Here is a 17,798-nt window from a genome sequence, read left to right on the forward strand (position 1 = left end):
ACATGTAAAACTACAACTCCTAGAGTGCAATAGTTCGAAGCGGATGTTCGTGTTGGAGAAATTTGGCGCTGATCTATCCGGGTACTTCATTCACTTCTTCCTTTCGCGCCGGTAACTGAAGAGCCGTGCGTCCATGTGCGCATTGACTGGGAATTCATAGACCACAGAAATACTGAATCCGAGCCATACCAGATTTAGCTATGGATCCAAACGTATTAATCGAGGCCCTTCGGGGTACCATGGACCCAAACTTGCGTGAGGCCGCGGAGAGACAGCTGAACGAGGTAAAAACTTGTGATGGTGCTAATCGGGCCTCTTCTGTTGTGTCACACATCAAAGATGGAATGGAGTCCTCCTAGCTTGTGGCTATGGGAGACCAGAGTCAGTCCAGAACTTTGACAGATCAAATATTCTCTTCGAAATATGTACTCACCGAAACATATAGACGTTTGCCGTTACGGGTGTAATGTCAAAGTTTCGAATTATATTTTAACATCAAGATCTGCAACTCCAAGCGAATCCACCCCGTATTCCCGCAGCTGGTTCTTTAAAAACGTGCGGGAAGTTAGCATTAGCTTCCTTGATAATTAGCTGCTAGCTACGCAGTAAAAAGGCTTGTTGGACGATGCTTGCTTTTGGCCTAGTTGATGTATCATGTTTGAATCGTTGGAAATACAAATTTTGCCATTAATACCAGTTTTGTCTAAACGAACTAAATCATGCGATCTAGTATACGAATGTAACTAGAATTTGCTAAAAGTTTGAAAATCTGTGATAGCAAGTTGGCTAAGTGGCTCACGTGTCAGGTGTTGTTTTTTACTGCTGACATTGCCCTGCACAGCAGTAGTGCTAACTAGCTAGCTCGTTGAATTTAGATAGCTAACTTAACTAGTTGGCCAGCCGAATTGACAGGTTTAACGTTAGTTAGTCAAGCTTTAATCGTCATACTTTCCTATCAATATACATGTATGTCTAATATGGGAGTAGCTAATGTTAGATTTATTATTTAACTTGCTGGCTTTGCCTTTCATGAACGTAGCTAACTAGCAAGCTAACTGATATTTGCTAACTAGCTAGGTAGGTTTGATTTATCGAACGCTAGTTAACTTGCAAGACACAAAGTAAAGAATAGCAATCATTATTAATAATAGCTACGCATTTAGTAACGGGGCAAACGTTTTGTTTGTACGTCATTTGAAGTGAATGTTCGCTGGCTAGTGCTACGTTAGCAACCTTTTGAGGCGAGCGTTACATCAATTACATTGAGTCATTCGATGAGCTGTCCGCTTGCGCATATTCTTTCGCTAATGTTAGCCTTACAAATTAAATAGCCAGCTATGTGCAACATGGCCTATTATCATTGTCTAGACGTCGATTTTTCATGTAAAATGTAGACGCGCCATAGATAACTAACATATACGGACGGCGTGAATTCTTTCATGGTCATGTTGCGCTCGCGACGTGAAAAGCGAACGTTAGCTATTAGGAAGAAGTCTCTCTTGGGCAATTGTCAAGTATACTCTGGTCTGTTATCGGTTATGCTCTCCTTAGAACAATATATGTACGGTGTTGTCATGTAGCCGGGGTTTGAGTGAACTTTAAGTCAAGTTGTTATGTTTGTGATATGTACATATTGTGTATAATCAGCTTGAACGTATTGTGAGCTAACTCTAGTTTGATAAGTGTAGGCCTAGCAAGGCTAAAAAATAAAATGTACATGAACTTCTTCACTCAACATTTTTCGTTACAACAGAATATACGACGCCAAGAATTTATATCCACAGAACAAGAATGTGCAGTTGGGTTGTTAGCTCGGAGTCATGTGTTTTATCCAGGGAGAGGTCTCGTAGTGCATTATCTACAGGGAAAGGAGGGGAGCAGGCTATTTCTGAAGCAGTTAAGCCTGAACAGTATTCACTTAATATAGCAAGTGGGGCAAGGCATTGAGACCCATTTTCATTCACTTTTATGTGATCAATGATTCTGGAAAAAGTATGCTGCACTCTTGTGTATACTGGATATCTTAAGTTTTAACATTATTAGTTAGTGTCTAGAGAATAGGGAGAGGTGACACACTCACTGTTTGATGCAGATGCTGCAGTCTCAAATGACAGCCTGGATGTTGGCCAGGGCCCTGGCAGGCCATGTGGAGGTCTGCATTCCTTTGATGTGTGTTTTATGGGGGGGTTACATTATATAATTTACCTGTTGCATCAAGGTTTTGGCATCTTGGCATCCTTAAGTAGCTGTATGTGTATTAGCTACAGCTAATGGAGCTCCATGCCTCAATATAATGGTTATATGGCATTACTGTCATCAATCAATCAAATGTATTTATAAAGCCCTTTTTACATCAGCCAATGTCACAAAGTGATATACAGAAACAAAGCCTAAAACCCAAAACAGCAAGCAATGCAGATGAAGAAGCATGGTGGCTAGGAAAAACTCCCAGCACCTAGGAAGAAACCAGGCTCTGGGGGGTGGCCAGTCCTCTTCTGGCTGTGCCAGGTGGAGATTATAACAGTACATAGCCAAGATCAAACGTTCATAGATGACCAGTAGGGCCAAATTGTATTTATTTATTTATTTTTTACCTTTATTTAACCAGGCAAGTCAGTTAAGGAAGGAACAGTGGGTTAACTGCCCGTTCAGGGGCAGAATGACAGATTTGTACCTTGTCGGCTCGGGGGTTTGAACTTGCAACCTTCCGGTTACTAGTCCAACGCTCTAACCACTAGGCTACCCTTATTATTAGGGTAGTAGTAGGGTAGCCTAATAATAATCACAGTGGTTGTACAGGGTGCAACAGGTCAGCACTTCGGGAATATGGCTTTTCAAAGCCGGTCATTCAGAGATAGACAGCAGGTGTGGTAGAGAGAGTTGGAAACAGCAGGTCTGGGACAAAGTAGCACGTCTGGTGAACAAATCAGGGTTCCATAGCCGCAGGCAGAACAGTTGAAACTGGAGCAGCAGCATGACCAGTTGGACTGGGGACAGCAAGGAGTCATCACTCCAGATATAACAGACTGACCCTAGCCCCCCGACTCAAACTTTTGCAGCATTGTCATGTAATTTGCTTGGCAAGGAATCAAGAGGAATGCCATGCCACACTTTTTCTTACTTGCAAATAGTACATGGTATACTTATAGCAATTCCCTAAAAACCGGGCACTGTCTGTATTATCCCTCATTGCGAATAGTTTAATTTCAGCCATTTTAAACCTATACATCCAAATGAATAAAGCATATACATCCAAATAAACAAGGCAGGCACAGTGATCATACCCAGTTAAAATGGCAAAATTCTCTTGCTTTTAATTTGTTTTTTATCTGCAGTTGATAAGACAGCCACGTGGTTCTCGTTAATATGTTATACACGGTTTGTTTTGCTGATATGTAGGTCAAATACACATCAGTGTTTGATATTCATGCATCCTTTCCTGCTTTCATTTACAGGGTCACACCCAGGTGAATTTTGTGTCAGCTCTGCTGCAAGTCACCATGTCTGATCAGTTAGATTTGCCCGTCAGACAAGCAGGTGAGTTTCAGAGGATGGGTAGATGTTGTTATTATTATGATGCTGTGGGGTGGGCTTCTGGGCTCTCTTGCAGATGGAAATTCACTGGAACTGAAAGGTGAGAAGAGTATCTACTACCGTAGCTCAAATGAACTGGGCACGCTTTCTCAAAGATGACCCCTGCCCTGACTGCCACAGCTCCCACACTGATGACACCAGTCATATTGTGAAGACTGACCAATTTCCCATGAACCTGTACATTTGTTCACCAAGATACACGCATGATAGAAAGAGAAGAAAGGTGTTTTTGTTGTATATGATGCAATCTTTATTATGCTACCGTTTTAGCTTATTTTATCCTGTCCTGTGGCATTGACATTTTACACTTCTTTTAGTCTGCTAGGGAGCTCTAGTGAAATCTATAATTTCTCGGTCTGGACAGTTTGTCTAGTCATTGACACAGCTGCCTTTATTATAAAATAACATTCCACATGTTTGAGATGCTCTGTGTGAGGGACCGTTCATAGCCTGTCCATGTGTCACACATGCCTCTATGGTAATGATGTGCAGTTATATGGTAGGACGATCTGCTCTTGATCAGTGGCTTATTTGACTTTTTTTACATTTTACAAGTGTGCAGTCCTCAGGTGGCTGCCAGACAGAGCCTATCATTTTCAACCTGCTGCTAGCCTCCACACTACCATGTTAACTTGTGCTCACCCATAGTATCATGTTCTATCTTTCAACTTTGTCAGTTCTTCTACATTGTAGTTTGCTTCAACAACACAATAGTAATGTGACTGCCTGGAGGAAAGTCTTACGTGGCAGCAGCCCATCCTGCCTTATGCGTTGGGTGCTAATCTGTGTGCCTCTTGTCAAACAGATGACCTGGATATTTCTAAACAAACCTCCAGGAACTGGTGTGTTGAGCAGGAATGCTATCCTTCTTGTGACTGTGCTATTTGTCCTGCCATAGAGCCCTGCTGCACCTGACTCCGATTCAGACCGATTGCATTAAGTTAATGCAGCTGCAGTGGTGGCACGGGATAGATCATATCTGTCATGCCATTGGGTAAAAGATGCTTAGAAGTTGGCTTGGGACCTCTCCCCAGGAGAGCCACATGAACTTCACAGTCAGCACTTTGGCCCGAAGTGCTGTGGTAATGAGGCTCATTTGCTGTAATCTGACACGCAAAGGGAGGAGCTAAGCGATTCCGTCACCAGCTAGCAGACAAATGCCTGGGATTCCCATAAAGGCAGTGAGATCAGACCCAGGTCCCTCCTATTGAGGACAAATGCCCTCATGCTTATGACAGATAATAGCATTTTTTTTTGTCATGGTTTGTTTTTTCAAATCTGTCACACTGATATTATAGGCAATTGCATTATTTGATATTTCAGGAATCATCTATTCCCTGCCTCCATGTGTGGGCTAGGGGGATGTTGAGTTGCTGTGTCAGCACTGACTGGCAGGATTATGACTTCCCAGCCAGCAGCACGGCGATCACATCTGTGTCAGCAGTCTGTCTGACCCCCTATCCACCGCCTCGCCTGCCCCCCTATCCACCGCCTCGCCTGCCCCCCTATCCACCGCCTCGCCTGCCCCCTATCCACCGCCTCACCCAGCCTGCGAGCCACTGACCTCAGACGCTCCATTGTGGCTCTGTAGAACAATTCACACCCGTACTCCAAATTCAGACTCACTGTCTGAGCTGCAACACGAGATGGGGAACTATTGCAAACCCCTAACTAAATTGCACTTTTACACCTCTGTTCTATGACTCACTCAAGGAATTAGGCCTCTTTCTGCTGCTCTGCTCTGATTTTATCAGTTGAATATGGTAATTTCTGTTGTAATTTCAGGGGGCAGAGGAAGGATGAATGAGTGACTCCTTTCTTGGATGGGGAGTGCTAATGAACAGGGCCATGCTAGTGTGTTGGGACTGAAAGGAGAGGTGTGGGCTCTTAAAGGGGCCTAAAAGCACTCCTTACTCCCCCAGCAGGCTGCTACTCCCTCTCAGCCTGAGCACATGAGGAGTCACATTGAATGTGCTGGTCATGAGATCCACTGCTGCGGCTATCTAGGCTGATGGACTCTTTCACACCGCCCAATGTCACACTGACTCAAACAATTTAGAGATCTCCCTGATGTAAAGTGATTTTAAAGAGACTGAGAATATTGTGCCACTTTAACCAGCTGCAATTCCATAGGAATTGGAAGTGTTCATTTTAAACCTCATGATCAAAGCAGATTTTACTTCAACACCATACAATTTGCATTAATTATATCTAGGTGGGTGGAATACCAGCTGTACATTAAACCTGCCTTAGAATTACATACAGTGCATTCGGAAGTATTCAGACCCCTCCCGTTTCCACATTTTGTTAAGTAACAGCCTTATTCTAAAATGCATTAAATAAAACATTTCCTCAGCAATCTACACACAATACCCCATAATGACAAAGCGAAAACAGGTTTTTAGAAATGTATGCAATTTTATCAAACTAATTTACAGAAATATTCAGACCCTTTGCAATGAGCCTCGAAATTGAGCTCAGGTGCATCCTGTTTCCGTTGATCATCCTTGATGTTTATACAACTTGTGGTAAATGCAATTGATTGGACATGATTTAGAAAGGCACACACCTGTCTATGTAAGGCCCCACAGTTCACAGTGCATGTCAGAGCAAAAACTAAGCCATGACGTCAAAGGAATTGTCCGTAGCGCCGCGAGACAGGATTGTGTCGAGGCACAGATCTGGGGAAGGGTCCAAAAAGTGTCTGCAGCATTCAAGGTCCCCAAGAACACAGTGGCCTCCATCATTCTTAAATGGAAGAAGCTTGGAACCACCAAGACTCTTCCTACAGCTGGCTGCCCAGCCAAACTGAACAATCAGGGGAGAAGGGCCTTGGTCAGGGAGGTGACCAAGAACCCGTTGGTCACTCTAACAGAGTTCTAGAGTTCCTCTGTGGAGATGGGAGAACCTTCCAGAAGGACAACCATCTCTGCAGCACTCCTTTATGGTAGCTTGGCCAGACGGAAGCCACTCGTCAGTAAAAGGAACATAGCCGCCCGCTTGGAGTTTGCCAAAAGGCACCTAAAGGACTCCCAGTCCATGAGAAACATAAGATTCACTGGTCTGATGAAACCAAGATTGAACTCTTTGAGACCAGACAATAGCTGTGCATCGACGCTCCCCATCCAAACTGACAGAGCTTGAGAGGATCTGCATAGAAGAATGGGAGAAACTCCCCAAATACAGGTGTGCCAAGCTTGTCGCGTCATACCAAATAAGATTCAAGGCTGTAATCGCTGCCAAAGGTGCATCAACAAAGTACTGAGTAAAGGGTCTGAATACTAATGTAATTGGGATATTTCAGTTTATTTGTAATATATGTAATCTTTTTTTCTCTTTTTGTCTTGTCATCATGGTGTATTTTGAGTGGGGGGGCTATTTAATCAATTTTGGAAAAAGGCTGATGTAACAAAGTGGAAAAAGTTAAAGGGTCTGAATACTTTACAAATGCACTGTATGTAATCCATTTTTAATAGGGTCTCTAAGAAGCCTTTCTTATGTTCAGTCAGTTGATGGTCCTCCTCTCCCTTCCCTAGGGGTGATCTACCTGAAGAACATGGTGACCCAGCACTGGAGCGAGGGGGACGGCACCAGCACGGAGACGCCTGTCAATAACATCCCAGAGGAGGACAGGCAGTTCATCCGTGACAACATCGTGGAGGCCATCATCCACTCCCCCGAGCGCATCAGGTAACCGACCACCCTGTGGCTGCTCAGATCACTGCACAGCGCCGGAAGAGGGGGGGTAGAGGTAGTTCGGATCAACCAAATTGTCTTCCAACCTTTCTCCGCTCTCTTTAACCCTTCAGAGTGCAGCTGACAACATGCATCCACCACATGATTAAACACGACTACCCCGGCAAGTGGACTGCCATCGTGGACAAGATTGGCTTCTACCTGCAGTCAGATAACAGCGCCGGCTGGCTGGGCATCCTGCTCTGCCTCTACCAGCTGGTTAAAAACTATGAGTAAGGACTCCTTGTTTTAGAGTGACCATGCTGTGACAGTCCCAACCATTTAGGGAATGGGGTGCCATTTGGGGGACACAGTATTATAGAGCTGTTTTCTATGTCTTCGGGTGGCTGATGTTTCTGATTGTGTGTTTGACAGGTACAAGAAGCCAGACGAGCGCAGTCCTCTGGTGGCGGCCATGCAGATCTTCATGCCCATGCTGAAGGACCGCTTCATCCAGCTGCTCCCTGACCCCTCCAGTGAATCTGTCCTGGTGCAAAAACAGATCTTCAAGATCCTCTACGCCCTCTTCCAGGTACTACTGACCACATCCTTCACTCTCACCTTCTTAGAAGTTAAGTGTTTATATTAGTCTGTTGATTGTGTAGGGTACTTGTCTAAATGTGGATGTATAGCTGTAGTGTACAGTTATTTAGCTACTCCTTCCATAATACTGGTTTTGGAGATGGGTCGGTTATGATTGTCCTGTAGGAGGGGAGGGCTGAGGACCATCTGGTCCATGTGGGCTGCTTCTTCTGCTGGCTGTGATGTCACTGTCATGTGGGCCACTGGGCAAGACCTGTCCCCGCTCAGCATGCCAGATTGCTCTGCTGTCTAATGTCCATTGGAAAGACGACAAAGCGTTTTGAATTGAATAGATGGAATTTCTCCTTTTCTCTGTCCACAGTATAACCTCCCCCTGGAGCTGATCAACCGACAGAACCTGACGGAATGGATGGAGATCCTGAAGACAGTGGTGGACAGAGACGTGCCTCCGGTGAGGGCAGATTTACTGTGGTAGGGCAAGGAGGGGAGCACAAATAGGTTGACTATGCAAATCAAGGAGCTCCCAAACAGATTAGCTGTAGTTTGTTTGCTTTATTTTATTGCTTCTAGTTGAAACAAAGCTAATTTATTTATTTTCGTGTATATTTTTTTTCCTTCCCCGTCTGTGCCTCACAGGAGACCTTGCAGGTGGATGAGGATGAGAGACCTGAGCTGCCCTGGTGGAAGTGTAAGAAGTGGGCCCTCCACATCCTGGCCAGGCTCTTTGAGAGGTAAGCCTACTCAACCCACCCCAGCACACTGTCACTACACTGAGTGTACAAAACATTAGGAACACCTGCTCTTTCCATGAGACTGACCAGGTGAAAGTGATAATCCCTTAATGATGTCACTGTCTGGTGGATGGATTATCTTGGCAAATGAGAAATGCTCACTAACAGGGATGTAAACAAATGTGTGCACAAAATTGGATTAACTTTTTGTGCGTATGGAAAATGTCTGGGATCTTTAATTTTAGCTCATGAAACATGGGACCATGACTATAAACATGTTTATTTTTTGGTTCAGTGTATATTAACCTGTGAAAGCATCTTCAAACCCCCCCAGGTATGGTAGCCCAGGCAACACTACCAAAGAGTACACAGAGTTTGCCGATCTCTTCCTCAAGGGATACGCAGTGGCAGCACAACAGGTGAGAGGCCAAGGCTGCTCTTGGCTTTGTCTGAGCTGAAAGATGTGTGATGCATGACTCTGTGATTGACTGAGGGACAGAAGGTTGCCTTTCAGCTGTGTCTGTCTGCATGGAAGTCTGATCTCAACCAGAGGGAACTGATTTGCCTGTTTCTCTGTAGGTGCTGCTGAAGGTCTTATATCAGTACAAGGAGAAGCAATACGTGGCTCCCAGAGTCCTCCAGCAGACACTCAACTATATTAACCAGGGAATCGCACACGCTGTCACCTGGAAGAACCTTAAGCCACATATCCAGGGTATCATTCAGGATGTGGTTTTCCCCCTCATGTGCTACACGGACAGTGACCAGGAGTTGTGGGAGGAGGACCCATACGAGTACATTCGCATGAAGTTTGGTAAGTGCCATTCTTGTTTTTGGAAATCAGAGAAATATTCTGTGTTATTTGTCATCCAAAAGGAATGTCCTGGAATCGGAGACTGCCTGGAAGTGATCAGTTAAAATATTTAACTGTGTAAAGCTATTCTAACAAACCAATGATCTGCTGACTCTCTGTCATGTCTCAGATGTGTTCGAGGATTTCATCTCTCCCACCACGGCAGCTCAGACCCTGCTCTTCACCTCCTGCAACAAGAGGAAAGAAGTGAGTTGTGGTTCTGATGTGCAAGCTGAGTCCTTCTGGTCCTGGCACGGTCAACAGCCAGCCATGATGTGATCATGGTTCCATCCCAAATGGCACCCTAATCCCTATATAGTGCACTTCCTCTTTTTTTCAGAGCCCAGGTCAAAAGTAGTGCACTATATTGGGAATGTGTGCCATTTGGGATGCATACCCTCGATGGCCAAGTGCCTGTTTTTTTACTGGCCTCACTTCTGCCCTTATTTATGGCCTGGCCAACTCCTCTTTCCTGCCCGGCCCTGCTGTGGCTCTCATTAGCGCCCTGTTGCTCCAACAACAGTACAGAGCTGTTGGAACCGGTCTGTGGACGCGTCGAGCCAGGAGAACTCTGGAAAACAAAGTAGCATAGCTGGAAGAAAGCACTACTTTAGTTGCTGTAGCTCCTTAGTCAGATGTGTTACGTGTTACGGCTTTCTTTCTGTTCTAAATGTAAGGTGTTGTTTTAGCGTGTAGTTCTATTCCGTTTTGGCTGTGGGTGAACGGGGTGTGTGGTGCCTGTCCATGTTACGTGCTGCCGTCTGGCTGTGTCTTATAGTCTGTGCGGCGGTGCTCCCTCCACACCTGCAGCCATAGAACCACTGGAGATCATAGTACTGACCTGTGACGTCTCTGACTCCTCACCACGGGCCAGCCTCCATACTCTCCCACAAACTCTCCTGGCCTGCATCTCAAATGGCACCCTATTCCCTACATTGTGCACTAACCCATGGGCCCCGGTCAAAAGTAGTGCACTATACATGGATTAGTGTGCCATTTGGGACATATCAAAGGTGCTTGATGTTAATGTGAAGCAGTTAGCCAGGATACATTTCTTTATTCTCTAGGTTCTTCAGAAGACCATGGGCTTCTGTTATCAGATCCTCACTGAGCCCACCTCTGACCCCAGGAAGAAGGACGGAGCGCTGCACATGATTGGCTCTCTGGCTGAAATCCTGCTCAAGGTGAATAACCCAACACCATCTGCTATCCTCTTTTCTAGTTGACCTTTGGTCTGACCACATACTCATCAGATGAGGTAGCTGACTCGGCGTGTAACTTTTTTCTATATATATATATATATATATATATATATATATATATGGAGGTGTAACTTTTCGTGGTATCCAATTGTTAGTAGCTACTATCTTGTCTCATCCCTACAACTCCCGTACGGGCTCGGGGGAGACGAAGGTTGAAAGTCATGCGTCCTCCGATACACAACCCAACCAAGCCGCACTGCTTCTTAACACAGCGCGCATCCAACCCGGAAGCCAGCCGCACCAATGTGTCGGAGGAAACACTGTGCACCTGGTAACCTTGGTTAGCGTGCACTGCACCCGGCCCGCCACAGGAGTCGCTGGTGCGCGATGAGACAAGGATATCCCTACCGGCCAATCCCTCCCTAACCCGGACGACGCTATGCCAATTGTGCGTCGCCCCACGGACCTCCAGGTCGCGGCCGGTTACGACAGAGCCTGGGCGCGAACCCAGAGTCTCCGGTGGCACCGCCCTTAATCACTGGCCCACCCGGGAGGTGTAACTATTTTGCCAATTTGTTTTATTACTTAAGTTTACTTTATGGATCCCAAGTGGCAGTCAAATATATTAATGAAATTCATGGTTAACAAAAATACATTTTTCTTTCCCCCCAAACAGAAAAAGGTCTATAAAGACCAGATGGAGTTCATGCTGCAGAACCACGTCTTCACTCTGTTCCGCAGTGAGCTGGGCTATATGAGAGCCAGAGTAAGTGTCACGTTGCCAGATCACTCTGGCCCAGGGCTCCAGTGGGGAGAAGGGGAGAGCATGTGTATCAAGAATATTAATGACAATGATTTGGTATAACAGCAGTGCTTTCTGTAAGTTCTGCTTTCCCTCATTGCAGTGGCGTTTTCAACTCTTCACATCTTGATAGTTCTAGATAGAAATTCTAGCTTTAGGAGAATTCGGCAAAAGTATAGCCAGTTTGTTCTGGTGTTTCCCCATAGGCCTGTTGGGTCCTGCATTACTTCTGTGAGGTCAAGTTTAAGAGTGACCAGAACCTGCAGACAGCCCTGGAGCTGACCCGCCTCTGCCTGATCAACGACAACGAGATGCCTGTTAAAGTGGAGGCAGCCATCGCTCTGCAGGTCCTCATCAGCAACCAGGAGAAAGGTAGCTAGCTATCGCTCCACTGTCAGACTCAGAAACACCATAGGTGTATATGGAGTCTTTGCTGTATAACATTAATACATGTGTTCTGCTTAAATCCAAATGATAGAACTGATTATCACTAAGTGCTCCTTTGTCATGTTTTTCCTCATTCCTAGCCAAAGAGTATATCACTCCCTTCATCCGGCCTGTGATGCAGGCCCTCCTGCACATTGTGCGTGAAACGGAGAACGATGACCTCACTAACGTCATCCAGAAGATGATCTGCGAGTACAGCGAAGAGGTCACGCCCATCGCCGTGGAGATGACACAGCACTTGGTGAGGAGTGTGTGTGCGCTCAGTACCTAACTCATAAACCGGCCCTGCGCAGGAAGTCGCCTTCCTTTGATCAGTTTATGATTCCGTTTGTCAGCCATGGAGAGAGGAAATAAGGTTCAATTACCATCTCTCCTAGTTCCATGTTGGTCTGGTTTTAAAGACTCTGCGCTCAGGGAAACCCACTTATGGCTGTTATTCCGGTCTCTCCTCAGGCGATGACCTTCAACCAGGTCATCCAGACGGGGCCTGACGAGGAGGGAGGGGACGACAAGGCGGTGACAGCCATGGGCATCCTCAACACTATCGACACACTGCTCAGTGTGGTGGAGGACCACAAAGAGGTGAGTACAGCCATAGCGTCCTGTCCGTGGGGTCTACTTGTACATCAAGCTGTCTCACGCTACAGAAACAGGATATGGGCTCCTGCCCTATTGGCCATTCTGGTTCGGACAAGGCATATTTACTTACAGCCATTCAACCAAACACCAACTCAGTACAACAGCTTCCCTCCCAGCTAAAGTCATGGTGCTGCCTGCCAACACACTTCCAGCTGCCCACCCGCTCCTGGAAACACACACTGTTCTCTCTTCAAAGTGCCTTGCAGGCTGATATCTCTAGAAATAGCACTGTGGCTCTCTGCCCGTACGGACGTCTTCCGACGCACAGGACCGTGGAGCTTGGAACCAGCCAAACCAGCAAATGTTGGTCAACAGTTAGATATGTCTTCTTGGTATACTACTTGTGGTCGTTGACTGTGTAAAGTAAAGCGATCAGCTGTTTACTTATGTTGTTTTTATCAATGTGCCTACCCACAGGTATTTGGTTTTCTGGAAATGACTTGCACAATGAAATGATCAAATCTACTCTTGCAGCACCACATGTATGTTCATCTGTGTGTGTGTTCCAGTGCTCTAACTAAATGAATGGGGTTTCTGTTTTAGATCACCCAGCAGCTGGAGGGTATATGTCTGCAGGTGATTGGCACCGTCCTGCAGCAGCATGTCCTGGGTAAGTCTCCCTTGCTCTTCCTGTCACACCACATTCCAACCGGGTCCTCCCGTCTCTCTGACACGCGCAAGTGGGTGAGGTGCCTAGAGTAATTTACGTGACAGACTCACTTTGTTGGGGGTTGTCCTATATTTACCTCTGTCTGAAACCCAGCCTGTGTGTGTGTGTGCTGATTTTCAGAGTTCTACGAGGAGATCCTGTCTCTGGCACACAGCCTGACCTGCCAGCAGGTGTCCCAACAGATGTGGCAGCTCCTCCCCTTGGTGTTTGAGGTCTTCCAGCAGGATGGCTTTGACTACTTCACAGGTATACTGCTCACCAACCAGCTCGTCTCAACTTTGCCTGTTATGGTGATATGACTATTATATAGACACAGACCATATTAAATGGGGAATGTGACTATTTCAGACATGATGCCTCTCCTTCACAACTACGTCACGGTTGACACAGACACTCTCCTGTCTGACACTAAATACCTGGAGATAATCTACAGCATGTGCAAGAAGGTACAGTAATTTACAGCCGCTGTGCAATGTGTTCACACATTATATTGGTGGTGTGTATTTTTGCTGGTGTGAACAGGTTGATAATCTGTTTTCCATGCAGGTTCTGACTGGCGATCCAGGTGAGGATCCAGAGTGTCATGCAGCCAAGCTGTTGGAGGTTGTTATTCTGCAGTGCAAAGGGCGCGGAATTGATCAGGTAAGTGTCTGGCTTCTACACTAAATATTGTATGGCTACGACTGTATTCAATCTTATTTAAGCTGGTTGAATATCAAAGTAACTGCTTTTGAGAAGCACTGTACTATACATTCAACTTAGACTTTCTTTGCCGCTCCTGCAGGTTGTTCCCTTGTTTGTGGCGGCTGCGCTGGAGAGGCTGACGAGGGAGGTGAAGACCAGTGAGCTGAGGACCATGTGTCTGCAAGTGGCCATTGCAGCCCTGTACTACAGCCCCCCTCTGCTGCTCAACACCCTGGAGAACCTGCGCTTCCCAAACAACACTGAGCCCATCACCAACCACTTCATCTCCCAGTGGCTCAAAGATGTTGACTGCTTCCTGGGGTAAGACCATGCAAGATGCTCATGTTTAATATATTTACAGCTCGTCTGGTTTCTATGGTCGCCCATGTAGTTTGATATCAAATAGAGCACAAACATGTGCAGTAAGATATTTTATGTTATCCCCCAGGCTCCATGATAGGAAGATCTGCGTGCTTGGCCTGTGTGCCCTCATTGACTTGGAGCAGAGGCCCCAGGCTGTCAACCAGGTGGCCGGCCAACTGCTTCCCGCAGCCATCCTGCTCTTCAACGGCCTCAAGAGGGCCTACGCCTGTCAAGCAGAGAATGAGAATGAGGATGAAGATGATGATGAAGATGGAGAGGAGGATGAGGAGAATGGTACTGCATTTTTTTATTTTTTATTAACTAGGCAAGTCAGTTAAAAAAAACAAATGATTATTTACAAGGAACAGTGGGATAACTGCCTTGTTCAGCAGCAGAACGACAGATTTTTACCTTGTCAGCTCAGGGATTTGATCAGTTGCTGGCCCAACACTAACCACTAGGCTACCTGCCACCCCAAATTTGTGCTATCCTCTGAAATTTGTGCTGTCCCATTGTCACTCACCTATTTTAATCTTCCTACTATAGTAAATAGATAAGACACAGCTGCAAGGAGCACTTCAATGGTAGATGGTTTGAGTTATGTTAGTAGATTGATCAGTAATAATTGCATCCATTGTGCCTTTCCTCAGTTGAGCTGGGCAGTGATGAGGATGACATTGATGAGGAGGGCCAGGAGTACTTGGAGATGTTGGCCAAGCATGCAGGAGAGGATGGGGATGATGAGGACTGGGATGAGGACGACGCAGAGGAGACTGCACTGGAGGGCTACACTACAGCTGTAGACGACGAAGACAACCTGGTGGATGAATACCAGATCTTCAAGGCCATACTACAGAGTAAGGAGACCACCTTTCAGGCACACAAAGCTAGTGATGGGTCGTCAAGTTAAGGACACAAATTTGATATAAACAGTGAATAAGTGTTTACACTCAGTCAATATTACAAAACAACATATCTGTGAGGCCTGTTATTTACAGTGCATTATTAGTACATGTTCTTCAGTGATGATACGATGACGAGTCGGAACGGGACACTGTGTCTGTGGGCACTGGGTCAGGGTCACGTTCTGTGTCTCTGGGTTCAGTTACCCACAGCAGCGTGTTCTTCAGTTGAAGACATCGAGGCATTTGTCTGAGAAGGTTTAAAAACACAATACAGGCCTCCCGGGTGGCACACTAAGGCACTGCATCGCAGTGCTAGCTGTACCACCAGAGACTCTGGGTCTGTTGCAGCCTGCCGTGACCGGGAGGTCCATGGGGCGATGCACAATTGGCCTTGCGTCGTCCGGGTTAGGAAGGGTTTGGCTGGTAGGGATATCCTTGTCTCATTGCGCACTAGCGACTCCTGCGGTGGGTGGACGCAGTGCACGCTAACCAGGTCGCCAGGTGCACAGTGTTTCCTCCGACACATTGGTGCTGCTGGCTTCCGGGTTGGATGCGCTCTGTGTTAAGAAGCAGTGCGGCTTGGTTGGGTTGTGTATTGGAGGACGCATGGCTTTCGACCTTCGCCTCTCCCGAGCCCGTACGTTGTGATGAGACAAGATAGTAACTACTAACAATTGGATACCACGAAAGGGGGGTAAAATTCACAACAAAACAAAAACAAAAAAGAGAGAAAAAAACAATACAAACGAGATCTTGGTATTGAAGATATCATTGCAATATGTTGCATTTTTTATGCTTAAGTGTAATTTGTACCTAAAAGGGGAGGAAAAAACGTAACTATTTCTCCAACTCAGATATCCAGACCCGTGACCCAGCATGGTACCAGGCACTCACACAAACCCTTGATGAGGAACAAGGAAAACACCTTCATGACATTGGCACACTTGCAGACCAGAGACGGGCAGCACATGGTAAGTAAATGTATCCCCGTCATACAATTAGACAGCTGTTCATTTTTATTTAATTGTTTTAATTTCATAGAAAATAAACACTTTCCATGTTTGGCCTGTTGTATAATTGCCCTATTTTCTTCATTCTAGAATCCAAAATGATCGAGAAGCATGGCGGATACAAGTTCACAGTGCCAGAAGTGGTGCCAACTAATTTCAACTTTGGAGGCAACGCTCCAGGAATGAATTGAGTCGTCCCTTCTCCCTTTTATTACTCTGACTGATTGTAGTGAAGTGAAAAAAGCTTGTGTTGTTCCCTTAAGTAGTGGTTCCAGAACTGGTTCTTCTCACTGACTCTTCAATCTGACTATCAAATTGGAAATAGCACCAGAAGAAGTGGGAAGACAACCAAATGCAACAAATGGCTGGGAAAACAAACCAAGAACTTGAGCTTGAAGCAAGATGAAAAAATCAGCTCTAAACAACATTGTCTTCTGGGATCCACTGTGGAGGATACTAGGACGGGGACTTCCTTTTTTTTCTTCCCACTTAAACAAAACGGGAGGGCTTAACAATTTGAAATTGATAACGGGACTAAATGTTTCATCATTTTCACTGTTTTGGCCAAAAGGCTGTGCGTGATAAGATTATACCTCTGGCAGTAGTGTTGTCTACGTTATTTTCTGCAGTAACAAATTCTCATGTTTGTTATGTATATACAAGCCAAGGTTCTTGATTTTTAAGTAGCCTTGTTAAAACAACCAGAGGTATTTGTAAGGTGTCAAGTGTATTCATATGTAGCATATTGGATACTTCATAGCACTATGTGATGCCTGATCTCTGTAAATTAATGACTAGCACTTTCATATTGTTCAGGTCTCCTAGCCTTCTGTATCAGACTGCAATTTTTAAATCAATTAAGACCATTTAAAACACAAACCGCTGTAACTTTGGTTACGGTGTAGAATAATGAGTGGCATCACTTTGCTGCTAAAGTGGAAACATTCTTGATTCCTAAAAAAAGAATGCTCTTGGTGTTCAGTTTCGATACAAGACGTGTTGTGAGCACTGAAAGTCAATTGGATACTTCATTGAAGCATGTACAATTGGACTTGATCGTGAAGGTCTCAAGCATTTGGTTGGTGTATGGATGAACCATATATATATATACACACACACCAATATATTAAAAAAAGTTAAGTTGGATTGCATGCATGTGACTGTTTACTAACAGCTACACAGTTGTGCACTCAGTCATTTGAGTTGGAGCCTATATTTGAGTGAATTGTCTGTATACTCTGTCAGATCAGGTGATATGTAGTCTATTTAGAACTATGCTGCCAGCTAATTATAATTCTAGTTCATTTGCTACTACGGCTCGAAGGGTGTCATGTCCTCCTTGGCAAGCGTTGATCACTCCCACTAGTAGAGCTTTACAGTGTCTACATTATCAGTGACCGGTATAACTGCATACTGCGCAGCACGATATAGACGAACTAGAACGTGGCCATAAACTTGCTTCAAACTGCATACCATTTTCCTGGATCTGGGTAGTTTCATTTAACAGACACTGCTGGCTAATGTCAATGTATATAAAATGCATTACAAATACCCTTGAGTTTGATTCAACTGCATTGCCCACATTACCTCGCTCGACTTTAGGCTACCATGAGGCTTTGC

The 17,798-nt window shown here is 45.4% G+C and overlaps 1 protein-coding gene and 2 non-coding genes across 3 annotated transcripts; all 3 read left to right on the forward strand.

Moving 5' to 3' along the window:
* Positions 1-78: 78 nt before the first annotated feature.
* On the forward strand, positions 79-17,494 carry ipo7 (importin 7). The gene is made up of 24 exons (XM_021607636.2): positions 79-284; positions 3,456-3,537; positions 7,131-7,284; positions 7,404-7,562; positions 7,705-7,861; positions 8,234-8,323; positions 8,509-8,603; positions 8,938-9,022; positions 9,183-9,417; positions 9,587-9,663; positions 10,524-10,640; positions 11,335-11,424; positions 11,667-11,832; positions 11,988-12,148; positions 12,361-12,489; positions 13,090-13,156; positions 13,337-13,462; positions 13,565-13,662; positions 13,763-13,858; positions 14,001-14,221; positions 14,349-14,557; positions 14,914-15,120; positions 16,023-16,139; positions 16,269-17,494. Exons 1-24 carry the CDS (start codon positions 201-203, stop codon positions 16,367-16,369), a joined length of 3,123 nt encoding a protein of 1,040 aa, XP_021463311.1. The 5' UTR covers positions 79-200; the 3' UTR covers positions 16,370-17,494.
* LOC118965113 lies at positions 10,174-10,351 on the forward strand. The gene has a single exon (XR_005052445.1). It is a non-coding gene; the product is annotated as a small nucleolar RNA SNORA23 (small nucleolar RNA).
* On the forward strand, positions 15,281-15,424 carry LOC118965110. The gene has a single exon (XR_005052442.1). It is a non-coding gene; the product is annotated as a small nucleolar RNA SNORD15 (small nucleolar RNA).
* Positions 17,495-17,798: the final 304 nt, after the last annotated feature.

Source organism: Oncorhynchus mykiss, chromosome 6, assembly GCF_013265735.2.
Source record: "Oncorhynchus mykiss isolate Arlee chromosome 6, USDA_OmykA_1.1, whole genome shotgun sequence".
Taxonomy (NCBI): Eukaryota; Metazoa; Chordata; class Actinopteri; order Salmoniformes; family Salmonidae; genus Oncorhynchus; species Oncorhynchus mykiss.

Excerpts from the sequence above, each read along its gene's own strand:
- ipo7 (XM_021607636.2), top strand. The coding sequence starts at position 201 with ATGGATCCAAACGTATTAATCGAGGCCCTTCGGGGTACCATGGACCCA. Across the intron at positions 7,563-7,704 it reads CAGCTGGTTAAAAACTATGA|GTACAAGAAGCCAGACGAGC; the intron begins GTAAGGACTCCT and ends TGTGTTTGACAG. Across the intron at positions 13,663-13,762 it reads TCTACAGCATGTGCAAGAAG|GTTCTGACTGGCGATCCAGG; the intron begins GTACAGTAATTT and ends TTTTCCATGCAG.